Raw genomic sequence first — 15,009 nt, forward strand, 5'->3', positions numbered from 1 at the left:
GATAGATAGATAGATACCAAATGTAGAGAAGCAGCACAACCTATTTCAATATTATAATCCAAAGTGCAAGGTGCAGAGCAGTTCCTGAAGCTTTGGTTAGGAGCTCCAAACATCATAAAAAGGAAATCTCTCCACAGCACACAGAGTTGGTGAAAAAAAGTGTTTCTTTTTATTCCATCAAAAGGCAAACAAGTGTTCAAATAGCAGCAACGTTTCGACTGGCTCACCCAGGGTAGATCGATAGATAGATGATAGATAGATAGATAGATAGATAGATAGATAGATAGATAGATATATAGATAGATATATAGATAGATATGAGATAGATATGAGATAGATAGATATGAGATAGATAGATAGATAGATAGATAGATAGATAGATATATAGATAGATATGAGATAGATATGCAAAGAAGAAGCAGCACTCTGGATAAGATGACATTCGAGTGCTATAGGTGAGAGGTCCTGGTTACAAGCGGCACAGATGAAGTGAATGGAAGTAGCCTTACACCAACACAACTGGCAACCTTTCGGTTACCCCATTCAATGGTTTAACTGATACGTTGCCAGTTGTGTTGGAATAAACCGACTTCCATTCACTTCATCTGTGTGCGCTGCGGTGAATCTTCTGCCCTATATAGATAGATAGATAGATAGATAGATAGATAGATAGATATGAGATAGATAGATATGAGATAGATATGAGATAGATAGATAGATAGATATGAGATAGATAGATATGAGATAGATACATAGATATGAGATAGATAGATAGACATATATGATATAGATAGATAGATAGACAGATATGAGATAGATAGATAGATAGATAGATAGATAGATAGATAGATATGAGATAGAGAGATATGAGATAGAGAGATATGAGATAGATATGAGATAGATAGATAGATATGAGAGAGATAGATAGATATGAGAGAGATATATAGCAATAGATAGATATGAGATAGATAGAGAGATATGAGATAGAGAGATAGAGAGATATGAGCTAGATAGAGAGATATGAGATAGATAGATAGATAGATAGATAGATAGATAGATAGATAGATAGATAGATATGAGATACATATATAGATATGAGATAGATAGATAGATAGATAGAGATAGAAAGATATGTGATAGATATGAGATAGATAGATATGAGATAGATAGATACAAATATAGATAGATAGATATGAAATAGATAGATAGATATGAGATAGATAATAAGAAAGACGAATAGATAGATTATATAGAAATAGATAAATTGGCAAAGAGAGGCCATGCTCACATACAGTTTTTAGCTATAAAACTTAGTGTTAGGGTAGGATCACACGTGTCGTATTTTGTTGCAAAGGAAAAGTTGACCATTTGCCCACAGCAACCAATCAGATCGCTTCTTTCTATTTTGATAAGGCCTCTGAACAATAAAAGAAACAATCTGATTGGTCGCTCTAGACAACTGCTCCACTTTCCCTCAGCACAGGTTTTAATAAATCTCCCTCATTGTGTTGTCCATGGAAGATTGTCTTTTTAGGCTATGTTCACACTTCATAATGTCCGCTCAGAAAATCTGTGCCACATTCCACAAACTGCGGGCAACTATATGGTATTTTTAAAGCCGGCCGCACGCGGTAGAATATTAGACCTGGTATTGTGACCTGCCGATTATCAGAACTAAACTATTGTGCTTTATCCGGAACACAGGTCAGGGAATGTACACACATTGGGGGAGATTAATCAAAACTTGTGCAGAGGAAGAGTGGTGCAGTTGCCCATAGCAACCAATCAGATTGCTTCTTTCATTTTCCACAGGCCTCTTTAGAGGCCTGTGGAAAATGAAAGAAGCAATCTGATTGGTTGCTATGGGCAACTGCACCACTCTTCCTCTGCACAGGTTTTGATAAATCTCCCCCATTATACCGTGCAGTTTATTTCATCCAGCACCTCCCGGGTTCAGTATATACATATACAACACATTTATTAACAGGCCTGCGCCTGCTTCACATCTTTGTGGGGGGGGGAATCTTAATAAATTCCCCCCAAGACCTATACAGGAGGTTCCTGGCTATGATGGGAAAAACCTTTCCAGTACAATTGTTCCCATGCTGGCAAATATCTCTGTGTGGCTCAGATGGTCGCCCCAATTAACAACTACCAGGGCATCCGTCTGGGGCCAAACCCTTAATCCACAAGCCCAAGCCTAACACATGGCAAAGCCCAATTATTCCCAAATGTTTCTCCAATCGTCCTGCCGTTCCCAGTCAACCTGTTATCACTCCCACGCTCACCAGTAGATGCTTATCGTTTATATGGACAGCTGGCCCAATGCCGCCGCTCAGTCCTTTAGTGTCCCCTTAGCACGAAGCCATAAAACTGAATAGCAATACAAGGATGTGGGGGATGAGGAAGATGTAATGGAGGATTGGATGAGGGATAAGGACAGGTTCCAAAAAATGATACACAATAGCTGCCACAGTCAGCCAGCTGTCTCTGATTGATTTGTCCTTTCACGGAACGCTACATAATGTATGCCCCCCCCCTCAACCTATTGAAGCCCCGCCAAGGAGGAAAAGATGCACATATGTGGACTTGGCGAAGGGGTTAAAATAAAGACAAAGCCCTTTAAAAAAAGCCATGTGATGATTCTGCGGAGGACTCAGCTGCTCGAATGTTTATAAACAATGGGGCCGGGCGTCATGTGTTCAGACCTGGTTGATGCAGATGTAGCAGAGCCCAGTTTGTCTCCTTGCAATGTGTCATATGTGGATTTACCTACTAGGCTGGGATCACATGGTGCATTTTTTTTTTCTCTGCTGTGTTTTTTTAATTGCAGCAGAATAAGTTATCTGAGAATCGAAATGTGCTTTATCAAGGTCTTGGGATTTGGGATACTTGGAATTCACCTGTTTAAAAAAAAATACATAAAAAAAAGGCTGTTGTAAAACATGTACGATCTTTCCATTGCGTCTTCGAGTGCATTTCAAAACACAACAAAACTGCAAATAAAATGCACAATGTAAACACAGCCTTAGAGTGGCATAACATGGGCAAACCTGTGCCCCATGCCAGTGCCAAGCAAGTAGATTATCGCCAGGGCAGGCAACACGGACGGTTGCTGGATCATTTTTTTGGGGGGGCTCTTTACTCTTATTATCGTCAGCTGAGGGAGATACCCGGCCAACAACAATGGTATTTAAAAAAGCTAAAAAAAAAAATTATAAATAAAGTGATCAGTCAATGAATCAACTGATTGATTGTCTTAGAAAGGCTGTGTTCACACATTTTACCATTATGCAAATGATGGTAAAAACCCATTGTAAAAGGGTAAGAACACACATTGCAGATGTGCTGCAGATTTTCTGCAGCAGAAAATCTGCCAAAGTGGATCCAGCTGGCAGAGGGAAGTATAAACACTTACCTTTATATTTCCCCTTTCAGCTGGATCTACTTCTGCAGCATTTCTGCAACGTGTGTTTTTACCCTGTCATTTGCATAATCTCAGTGAAATGGCACAATTTTTGGAGCAATTTTCAGAAAAATGTGCTGTTAAAATGCAGTTAAAACAGTAATGTGTGATAACAGCCTTAGGCAGGACAAAATGCTCCAGTAATCTCACGTATTAGAGCAGTGGTCCCCAAACTGTGGCCCTCCAGATGTGGCAAAACTACAACTCCCAGCATGCCTGGACAGCCAACGGCTGTCCAGGCATGCTGGGAATTGTAGTTTTGCAACATCTGGAGGGCCACAGTTTGGGGACCACTGTATTAGAGGCTTTAGATTTTTTTTCACCTATGTTGAAGCACCAAAAGAGATGACAAACCCGGCTCTGCTACATCTATATGCTAAGATACTCAGAGGATTCTGTTGTAATGCACAGAACTACAGATCCCATCATCTTCACTGCTACATCACATGATCTGGAATGGGGATGGAAAACCCTAATATAGGGAAATTGTAGGGGGGAAGGGGGATAATTATTCTTATTATTTTTATTTTTTTTGCCCTGTAGGAATCAATTCTACATATAGATAGTTCCTATCAAAGCAAAATATAACTAAATTAGACATGGTTCATTATTGCCTATTAAATGTACAGATGCAGCAGAGCTGAATTTGTCATTTAGAATAGCTGTTTGCACTATTACCGTACATTGTGCTATATAAACATCAAGCGACAGAAAGAGTCCAATACGGTGACCGAAATCAGCTCTGCTACATTCACACAAGCCTTTGTAGTTTTTTTTATTTTATTTTTTTATTCAGAAGGAGATAAGACTGTATTGTATATTGTGGAATCTTCTGCGTTTAGCGATAGGGATCCCTAGATTTTCACAATGACGACGCGTTTCGAGTCTTCCTTCTATATCAAGGCAAAAGAGGTTCGCTAGAAAGATCAACCTACACATCCACAGATGTAGCAGAGCTGAATTTGTCATTATTATTATTATTATTAATTATTACCATATTGTCAACGACAGGCCGAATAATGACAAATTCAGCTCTGCTACATCGGTGGATGTGTAGGTTGATCTTTAGAGGGGTCCTTAGTGAAACCACAAGTAAAACAGAACCCCCCCCCCCCCAACAAACTCCATACCGCTACATCTCTATGCCCCAACCGCTAAAAAGTAATGATGAAACGACAACAGTTTTTAGGTATAAAAGTCATATAGTTTACTTTCTTTTGCTCGTATAGCAATATTCTTTACATTTGTTTGCAAAACAATAAAAAAACATAATTAAAACAAAAACATAGAAAAAAAAAACAAAAACTGTACATGCATAGTTTTATTGGAAAAATACTTTTGTCTCTCCAAAAGGAGACATACGTATAACCTCTAGAACCGTTTCCTAGCCAGTATTATGGCTAAACATTGGAGTACTTCCAACATGTTATATAAATATATAACTTATTTTAATGCTTTGTTATGTTACATAGTTGCTGTACATAAAGGTGGTATATATATCAAAATATATATATATATATATAAAACAGTGCAAAAACAACTGGGTTACACGAAGAAATGCTACATAGAAAACATCTGTACATGCCTATTGGTTGGCATACGCAAAACCAAGGGTTGGCAAATCCCTTAGCACAGTGTTTCCCAACCAGGGTGCCTCCAGCTGTTGCATAACTACAACCCCCAGCATGCCCGGACAGCCTTCGGCTGTCCGGGCATGTTGGGAGTTGTAGTTTTGCAACAGCTGGAGGCACTCTGGTTGGGAAACGCCGCCTTAGCAGTTCCCTGGGTTATATTATCGACTACAACGCTGAACAGCTCGGAACGAACCAGACGGGGTTGTAGCCTGGCAGGACCTGGAAAGCTGAAGGGTGACCAAGCTATAGTTTCATATAGTAGGTTGTTGCTACATTCACAGCTCTGACACAGACAGGACAGATGGATGCCACCCTGCCAGCTTGGCATTCTCTCTTAGCAAGACAAAAAAAATTGGAAAAAAAAATACAAAAAGAAAAGGAAAGAGCCAGTATAGACATCCAAGTATGCGGATAGAGTGCGGGCAATACTAGGAAGTCCTCAACCGCTACAGATTTTCACAAGTCCACATCCAAGGCTGGTGAATTACTCCCAGATAAACTACTGCAGAATCTCAAGTGTTCTGGTTGGTTGGTGGGGGGGGGAGAGCCCGGCCGATGTAGTCCCGTTTGCAGCCTCCTTTTTTTTTTTTTCCTTCCTTATTCTGGTAAGGGGATACTTGTTGAGGGTTGTAGTACTTTTAAAGTCCCTGATGGCTAAAAAAAATAAAATAAAAAAAAAGACCTAAAAATTCAAAGAAAAACAACACAAGCGGTTATTATACAATCCAGCTCTAGACAGTTAAAGGGAGAGGTCTAGTAGAGCACAGCTGAGCCCCCCTCCCTCCGCCTTCCATAGCTCTCAGCCATTAGAAGACCCTGCCCTTGTTTATCTTGTGAGCAGTCTCTGGTCCCCCTCCCCCACCTTCTTCCCCTCTCCTAACCCCCCTTTCCCGCCAGTACAGCTTGTTTTGCAACTTTTTTTTTTTTTTCTTCTTCTTTAAAAGAACTTTCCAAGGAGGAGCTAAAAGAGATTGAGTAACACTGCCTGGAAAAAAAAAAGCCTATCATGTGCACAGTCACCAACTCCCACTTTCTACAACCAAAACAACCTCAGGAGCACAACTCGGCACTACTGCAAATTGCTTACAACCCCAAGTCCCCCTTCCCTCCTGGCCCACAAACCCCACTGTCCTTAGGTCACACCAGTAGCGATAGCAGGGTTTCCCATCCAGGGTGCCTCCAGCTGTTGCAAAACTACAACTCCCTGCATGCCCGGACAGCCTTCGGCTGTCCGGGCATGCCGGGAGTTGTAGTTTTGCAACAGCTGGAGGCACCCTGGATGGGAAACACTTAGCTATAGCGACAATTAGCCCAGGAAGGAGACAACTTACCAGTGATTCATCGGATCTTCTTCCTAGGGGTCTGCTCCAAAGTGCAAAGAGGGTGGTGGGCAACCTTTAGGTTGTCAGTCTTGGGGGCTTGTGTTCTCTTCCTCTTGGGGAAGTAGTCTAGGAAGCAAAGAGAGAAGAAGGATAAGGGTTAGATGGGAAGAGTAAATAACAAACAATAATATTTACAATCCTGTGATACATTGTTCTAGTATTACGAGTGATCTTACCAGTTATGGAAGTGCTGGTCTCCCTCTTCCTGAGGAGGGATGGAGTAGAGTGTGCGGAGGTCTTAGAGGGTCCTTTAACTCCTTGGCATTTCTTGACAGCCTTGTCTGCGTTCTCTTTTGCGCACTCCTTATTCTGCTGGACAGTCTCTGCCGGTGACTCCTCTCTGGTATCTGCTGGTGGCACAGGTAGTCTAGGGCTTGTTTGCCTGGATACTGGGGTGGCACTGGCAGGGCACAGTCTGCTCTCCCTATATAAGCCTGGCATCTCCTTGCTTTCCAAAGGCTCCCAACAGAAAGTCCCCTTGAGTGGTGTCCCAGACTCGAAATCAAAGTTCCATCTTTGACAGTCAGATGCTTGGATCTCCTTGAGTTGTCTCTTCAGCTCGGATCTCAGCTCGTCGTGGTCGATGGGGCCAAACAAACTCCTGCAAACTCCCCTTCCACCAGCACCCATGCCCATCCTGGGCAGCAGTAAGGCTGGCACGCTGTCCTCCTGCAGAGCAATGTTGGCCATATCTGTTGTTGATGTTTACCAAGCAGTCGTAGTAAGAGTGAAGGCTGAGTGCTCTCTGGATATGTCTGGGCAGGGTTTGGGAAGCTTTTATAGAAAGGGAGCAGGAGTGGAGACGAGGAGGGGACAGAGGAGAGGAGGAGGGGATTGCAAGTGACTAGAGGAAAACACTCTGATGACTGGGCAGGGAGTGGAGGAGGGCCTGGGGATAGCTCCTTTCTTTACCTTTTTGGTTTCCAACAAGGGTGGAGCTCCAGGTCAGGTTAGACCCCCCCCCCCCCCCCCTTACAATCCACTGCCAACTCTACTCCCCATTCACTATACACAAAGGGGAGGGGTAGGAACGTTGCTTCTTATGGAGAGAGGAGGGGGTAGTAACATTGACTTGACTTATAAACTGTAACTGATATTTTCTTCTTTGTCTCCTCTCCTGCCCTGTATTATTCCATCTTCCTGAGTGCATCCCAAAGGGCATCATATTCTATCTCCCCCTGGATTTCTTTCCCTTTAACCCATTCGGCTGCAGGGCTCAATAAAGAACTACATTATCCCTGCGCTGCTAGTTAGTGCTGCAGACAATCATAGGAAGGCAAAAAAAAAAAAAACAGATGGTGCCCAGTGCAGCGGAGAAAACCCTGGACCCTATAGATTGTGCCCACAGGACAGTCAGGTGCCTGCTGCATGGGGTCCCTGTATATAGCTGCAGATCCGGGTGCATTCACACCACGTTTTTGCAATACAGTTCCCGTATACATTTTCTATGTGAAAACCGTATGCATTGACTCTCCATTGAAAACCGTATGCCAAAAGATGCATCAGGTTGGGTCCGTTTTGCATCCTGTAAGGTTTTGTCAGTTTTTTTTCCCATACCCAATACCATAGCCTACCATGGTTTTCGGTCCGGGTGAAAAACTGTATTAAACCGTATACGTTTTTTTTTTTTATAACATGGGAGTCAATGGGAACCGTACAGAACTGTATGTGCGTACGGATCCATCCAGCTTTCACCATACGTTTTTTTTGTCTTGGAATTTCAATCAAGCAAGTGAAACTTTATTCATAATGGAGTGAAAAGTTAAAAATGTATACATTTTTTTTCTTAAAAAACGGATGCAACCGGACATCATTTTTTAAAACCGTATACGTTTTTTAACTGTATACGGGTTAAAATTTGTACACACGTTAGTCCGGTTTTGAGGAATCAGTTTTTCATCAAAAACCTGATACGGGAACTGTATAGCAAAAACGTGGTGTGAATGCAAATGCATTTATAAGAATCCTTGACTGGTGGGACAGGACAGATCTAAAAGCTGAGCAAGGTAAACTATATGTTCTAGTAGATATATGTACAGTATACAGTACATGTGTGTATGGAAATGCAGATGTAGCAGACCCAGGTCTGCCATGAAACCTATTGGGGATGCATTGTTTCCTATTGAGTTCTATTGTGTCCTATGTAAATCACAGATATTAGATTCAGTTACGCCAAATGACAAACCTAGAGATGCATAACTGATGACTTGGCGTCCGAATTCTCAATCCCATAGTATTTGTCATATGTGCCCGAAAAATACAACTTGCAGGACCTTTACTATTTCCATTATGTATGTATTTATTTAATTTTATTTGGAACTACAGTTTATAATAACAAAAATATAATGATTAGTCGGCACTGCAGAAGGTCCGGTGCTCGTGGATAGATATGGTAAAATTAAGAAGATCCCGGCACTCGTATTATTTTTCCAATGAATTTTACTTATCAATAGTAGTTTTACAGCATACTTAGGACGCAGTCCTAAGTATGCTGTAATACTACTATTGATAAGTAAAATTCATTGGAAAAATAATACGAGTGCCTGGATCTTCTTAATTTTATAATAACAAAAATAACTTATCAAACACTGTATTGGTGCCAGATATCACGGGACTCCTTTAGAGGTCTTGTGAAGACCAGTTCTTCAATGGGTCAGAGCAGTTTTGGTGACACAGGGGAGACCTACATGATATTAGAAGGTGGTTTTAATGTTGTGGCTGATCTGTGTGTCTATGTATATGGTAAATCTGCTGATATGCACTAAACATAAAGCCCCCTCCAGCCTCCATATTAAGGACACTTCATTGGCATCCATTGAGCCCATATGGACCCACTCAGAGGGAGGAATTTATCATTGGTTTTACCCTGTAATTTTGTTGCAATTTTTTGAGCAACGGGTGAATTGCGTTAGTTTTATGTGTACGTTCTTTTTTCGATAAGTAATGTGGTGGAAGTAAAAAAAAAAAAAAGCTAATACTTTAGCAGTGGTGGCTCAATCACATTTTTTGCGCTCCTGCCCAGACCATACTTTTTAACTTGCTTAGATCTAAGCTATTAAAGGGGTATTCCGGGCAAAAAATGTTTTATCCTCTATCTAAAGGATAGGGAATAAGATGTCTGATCGTGGGGGGGCCCGCTGCTTAGACCCCCCGCGATCTCCCTGCAGCACCCGCATTCTATGCGGAGACTACGTCTCTAGTTTCGGAAACCTCACGCCACGCCCCGCCCCCTCCATTCATGTCTATGTCCATTCTCCCATAGACATGAATAGAGGGGGCGGGGCGTGACGTCACGTCCCCAGTCCCGGAAACCTGGAGTTTTCCGAAACTGGAGATTCAGCACCCGCATAGAATGCGGGTACTGCAGGGAGATCATGGGGGGTCTCAGCAGCGGGCCCCCCGCGATCAGACATCTTATCCCCTATCCTTTGGATAGGGGATTAAATATTTTTGCCCGGAATACCCCTTTAAGCTATCTGAAGAACACTCGATGTAAATAACTTGATTTACACAGGCAAGGTTAAATCTCCTATTGTTGTCAGTCAGTAGATTATAGGAGTTTACCATTTCCATTATTTATACATTTATTTTTTTATTTTTCATTACTTTACTTTCATTTATTTTATTTATGTTTTATTTTTTATTTTACTTTGACCCATATATATATATATACACAAAACATGTGTAAAGAAAAAGCTGAGCAGTTACCCATAGCAACAAATCACATTGTTTTTTATTTTGTTTTTTTTTTTAATTTTTGAGAGGCCCTTTGAAAAAAATGAAAGAAGCGATCTGATTGGTTGCTATTGGCAACTGGACAACTTTACCTCTGCACAGGTTTTCATAAATCTCCCCCATAGTTTATACTGTAATAACCAAAATAACTGAACCCCTTCTCCAACACACCTCTGTTCCCATACCAATAGTTCTCTGATCCTCTGCCGATACTTTACACCAATACTTTACATCAATCGCTGGCCACCGCAGAAACATGTCGTCCTTAGTGATTTCTTCAAACTGTTTTCACACGGGCGAATTTCTACATGTCGATTCTTAAATGTGGACATTAAATTAAAGCCCAATCAACCTCAATGGGACTCCCATTCCCCCTCATTCACACTTCAATATTTCCCCACGGAATCCGCACAAGCCAGAAACCAGCCAAATGAATGCGGAGGCGGAAATTCTGTCGTGTGAATATAACCTCACTGTGGCCGGTGACTGGATGTGAAAATCACCTATTAAGACATTGGGGGAGATTTATAATAACCTGTCCAGAGGAAAAGTTGCTGAGTTGCCCATAGCAACCAATCAGATCGCTACTTTCATTTTCAGAGGCCTTTTCCAAAATGAAAGAAGCGATCTGATTGGTTGCTATGGGCAACTCAGCAACTTTTCCTCTGGACAGGTTTTGATAAATCTCCCCCATAGACATAAATAAAGATTAGTGGAAGACCAAGGGCTCCTCGTTGGGCGAATTAGACGGTAAATATGATTCTATTTGTTTCTTTAAAGGGGCACTCTCATTAAAACTAATTTTTGCTATTGTACTCCTTATGGTAAATGAAAAATATTTCTAATATACTTTGTTTAAAAAAAATGAAGTTTTCTATCTTTTATTTGTGCTTAAAAAAGCTCAAGAGCACATTTCCCCCAACTCATACGCAGACTTTGGACCAAAGTCCAAACACAGGAAGTGCAGCCTGGAGTGCTGAGGGGGTTGTCCAGCCTCCTCCAATCATAGCTCCTCTCACACATAACTGCCATATGCTGTTGCTTGGACACCCCCCCCCCCCCCCTTCAGCACTCCAGGCTGCACTTCCTGTGTTTGGACTTTGGTCCAAAGTCTGTGTATGAGTTGGGGGAAATGTGCTCTTGAGCTTTTTTAAGCACAAATAAAACATAGAAAACTTCATTTTTTTTTAAACAAAGTATATTAGAAATATTTTTCATTTACCATAAGGAATGCAATAGCAAAAATTAGTTTTAATGAGAGTGACCCTTTAAAGGAAAACATATTTTTTTTTAAATCAACTGGTGCCAGAAAATTAAACAGATTTGGAAATAACTTCTATTAAAAAAATCTTAATCCTTCCAGTACTCATCAGCTGCTGTATGTTCCAGAGGAAGTTCTTTTCTTTTTGAATTTCTGTCTGACCACAGTGCTCTCTGCTGACACCTCTGTCCATGTCAGGAACTGTCCAGAGTAGAAGCAAATCCCCATAGAAAACCTATCCTGCTCTAGACAGTTCCTGACATGGACAGAGGTGTCAGCAGAGAGCACTGCGGTCAGACAGAAAATAAATTCAAAAAGAAAAGAACTTCCTCTGTTGAATACAGCAGCTGATAAGTTTGTATAACTTTCTGGCACCAGTTGATAAAAAAGAAAAAAACACTGTGTACCCCTTTAAATCATATTCAGGTGAAAAACAGAAAACAAATGCATGAATATCATGGTGCTGAAAAAAGCTGTGTATGACGAAGGCCTAAGAGGGCAGCCATCAATGTTCGATTGGTGGTTGTTCAACACCCAGGTCCAACTCCCAAACCTTTACTGACTTGAAAAAATATATTAATATAAAATAAAATTCATATTAATCATCTTTATGAATGAAATATACACAAGACCCAACACCCAAGTCCAACTCCCACCGATCAGGCTTGGGTAGGGTTGCCACCTGGCCGGTATTTTTCCGGCACAACCAGTATTTTGGCCACCCTGCCGGTATTTTTAAATTAAAAATACCGGCAATGCAATGGCTGGTATTTACCCAACCAATCCTCCAACTCCCAGAATGCACCATAACCTATACCAGTGTTTTCCAACCAAAGCACCACCAGCTGTTGCAAAACTACAACTCCCAGCATGCCAGGACAGCCAACGGCTGTCCTGGCATGCTGGGAGTTGTAGTTTCTCAACAGCTGGAGGCACCCCTGGTTGGAAAACACTGACCTATACTATATACTACTATATAGTCCAACATGATGGGAGTTGTAGTTTTCGTTTGGAGTAGCATCTGAGCCACAGGCTGTATCAGGGCATGCTGGGAGTTGTAGTTAGTAACTAACTGCAACTCCCAAATTTGCTAAAAAAAAAAATTGTGATCAAAAAGTCACATAAAAACAAAAATGGTACTGTTAAAAACTACAGATTAGGGTGCAAAAAATGAGCCCTCATACAGGCCGTATAAGGAGAAATAACAAAAGTTATAGGGGTGAGAATAGGACAAAATTTCCCCCTGCATATGTGTATCCTGTGATGTTACGCATATATAATTAATTATGCAAATTAGCATGGACAGCTTTTTTTTTTGCAAGAAAGGTGGCAACTAGAGATGAGCGAACTTACAGTAAATTTGATTCGTCACGAACTTCTCGGCTCGGCAGTTGATGGCTTATCCTGCATAAATTAGTTCAGCTTTCAGGTGCTCCGGTGGGCTGGAGACTCTTTCCTAGGACTGTATCCACCTTTTCCAGCCCACCGGAGCACCTGAAAGCTGAACTAATTTATGCAGGATAAGCCATCAACTGCCGAGCCGAGAAGTTCGTGACGAATCGAATTTACTGTAAATTCGCTCATCTCTAGTGGCAACCCTAGGCTTGGGCTATGTTCACACGCCCGCTGTGCTACCGGAGCTCCGTCGGTCAGTCCATTGGAATCACTGTAGTTGACTCCAACACTCAACAGACTCCATCCAAGTCAATGGGATCCATTGGGACACGGTGGTGGCAGTTGTCCTCCGACTGGTTCGGGGCCCAACAAATAAAAAATAAAAAAATCTGAACGGACCCGGAATGGGGCGGAGCAAAAGGTGTGAGTGTGAACCTAGCCTTACACGGGTACAGCGCCTTCTCTGTATAGATGACAGTAGCGGGTACTCTTTTTTTTTTTTTTTTTTTTTTCAGCGAGAGAGGCCAAGTGCCGGAAGCCCCCTTTAAACCTGCAGGTTATATATACACCTTATATAAGATATCACAATGAGTTGCATCGAAATATTAAAACTGAGACTTAGCAGCGGTATATTTATTGCACAAAAATTTGCGCCTTTTGAGGATATATGCTGCTCGCGCCAGGGTGGAGTGAAGGGGACGGGGGGGCTGGAAGGGGGCACGGCTTCGCCTAGATGGGCCATGCTGGGGGTGCGACCTCCTCACAGGCAACTTTATGGCCAAAATAAACGGCTCTTTGTGTCATGTTTAGCGTATGTTACCTAAATCTAAAACATCAATTTGGGAGATTTTACTGAACCTCTAGGACAGTGGTCTCCAAACTGCGGACCTCCAGATGTTGCAGAACTACTACTCCCAGCATGCCCGGACAGACAACGGCTGTTACCGAAATCTAAAATATCAATTTGGGAGATTTTACTGAACCTCTATGACAGTGGTCTCCAAACTTTGGACCTCCAGATGTTGCAAAACTACAACTCCCAGCATGCCCGGACAGCCAACGGCTGTTACCTAAATCTAAAATATCAATTTGGGAGATTTTACTGAACCTCTATGACAGTGGTCTCCAAACTGCGTACCTCCAGATGTTAGAAAACTACAACTCCCAGCATGCCTGGACAGACAACGGCTATTACCTTAATCTAAAATATCAATTTGGGAGATTTTACTGAACCTCTATGACAGTGGTCTCCAAACTGCGGACCTCCAGATGTTGCAGAACTACAACTCCCAGCATGCCCGGACAGCCAACGGCTGTTACCTTAATCTAAAATATCAATTTGGGAGATTTTACTGAACCTCTAGGACAGTGGTCTCCAAACTGCGTACCTCCAGATGTTGCAAAACTACAACTCCCAGCATGCCCGGACAGCCAACAGCTGTTACCTAAATCTAAAATATCAATTTGGGAGATTTTACTGAACCTCTAGGACAGTGGTCTCCAAACTGCGGACCTCCAGATGTTGCAAAACTACAACTCCCAGCATGCCCGGACAGCCAACGGCTGTTACCTTAATCTAAAATATCAATTTGGGAGATTTTACTGAACCTCTAGGACAGTGGTCTCCAAACTGCGGACCTCCAGATGTTGCAAAACTACAACTCCCAGCATGCCCGGACAGCCAACGGCTGTCCGGGCATGCTGGGAGTTGTAGTTTTGCAACATCTGGAGGTCCAAAGTTTGGAGACCACTGCTCTATAAGGTGGATGAACTCCCCTAGCAGCGATGTGTAACGGAGAGATGCCTGGGCAAGTCCAAGAAGATGCTTAGTAAGCCTGTCTAGCACAAAGTCACATGCAGCAAGACAGGGGCGTGGGCCGCGTGTGTCAAAATATGTCTCAGAGAGTGTGCGTAACGTATAGGAGTGCCGAATGGTGGAACTGTATATGTGGCGTTGCCGAATTTGTCATGCTTTATTTGTTTTCTTTTGTATACTTAGCAATGCTAAATGTGTCCTGCCTATGTTCCAATGCTGGGGTTCTCTTTAAAATTAACATTATATATGTACAATTGCAAAATATTCATTCTGTATATCTAGTAGAGTTGAATATGTTATGTTTATGTATATATATATAT

General features: G+C 41.9%; 1 protein-coding gene across 5 annotated transcripts in view; it reads right to left on the minus strand.

Moving 5' to 3' along the window:
• Positions 1 to 4,656: 4,656 nt before the first annotated feature.
• LOC130294079 (cyclin-dependent kinase inhibitor 1B-like) overlaps positions 4,657 to 15,009 on the minus strand; it is a 51,484-nt gene continuing 41,131 nt past the window's right edge. Inside the window, exons 1-4 of one of the 5 annotated variants that reach the window (XM_056543494.1) lie at positions 10,389 to 10,740; positions 6,659 to 7,151; positions 6,432 to 6,548; positions 4,657 to 5,754 (exon numbers count right to left, since the gene is read on the minus strand). In XM_056543494.1, coding sequence (XP_056399469.1) covers positions 6,439 to 6,548; positions 6,659 to 7,151; positions 10,389 to 10,475 — 690 coding nt within the window. In that variant the 5' untranslated portion in view covers positions 10,476 to 10,740 and the 3' untranslated portion in view covers positions 4,657 to 5,754; positions 6,432 to 6,438. Of the gene's footprint in view, positions 5,783 to 6,431; positions 6,549 to 6,658; positions 7,334 to 10,388; positions 10,741 to 15,009 lie in introns of those variants that run through there. The other 4 variants (XM_056543493.1, XM_056543498.1, XM_056543497.1 and 1 more) reach the window with 4 other exon arrangements.

The sequence above is a fragment of the Hyla sarda genome, chromosome 10 (assembly GCF_029499605.1).
Source record: "Hyla sarda isolate aHylSar1 chromosome 10, aHylSar1.hap1, whole genome shotgun sequence".
NCBI classification, from domain to species: Eukaryota; Metazoa; Chordata; class Amphibia; order Anura; family Hylidae; genus Hyla; species Hyla sarda.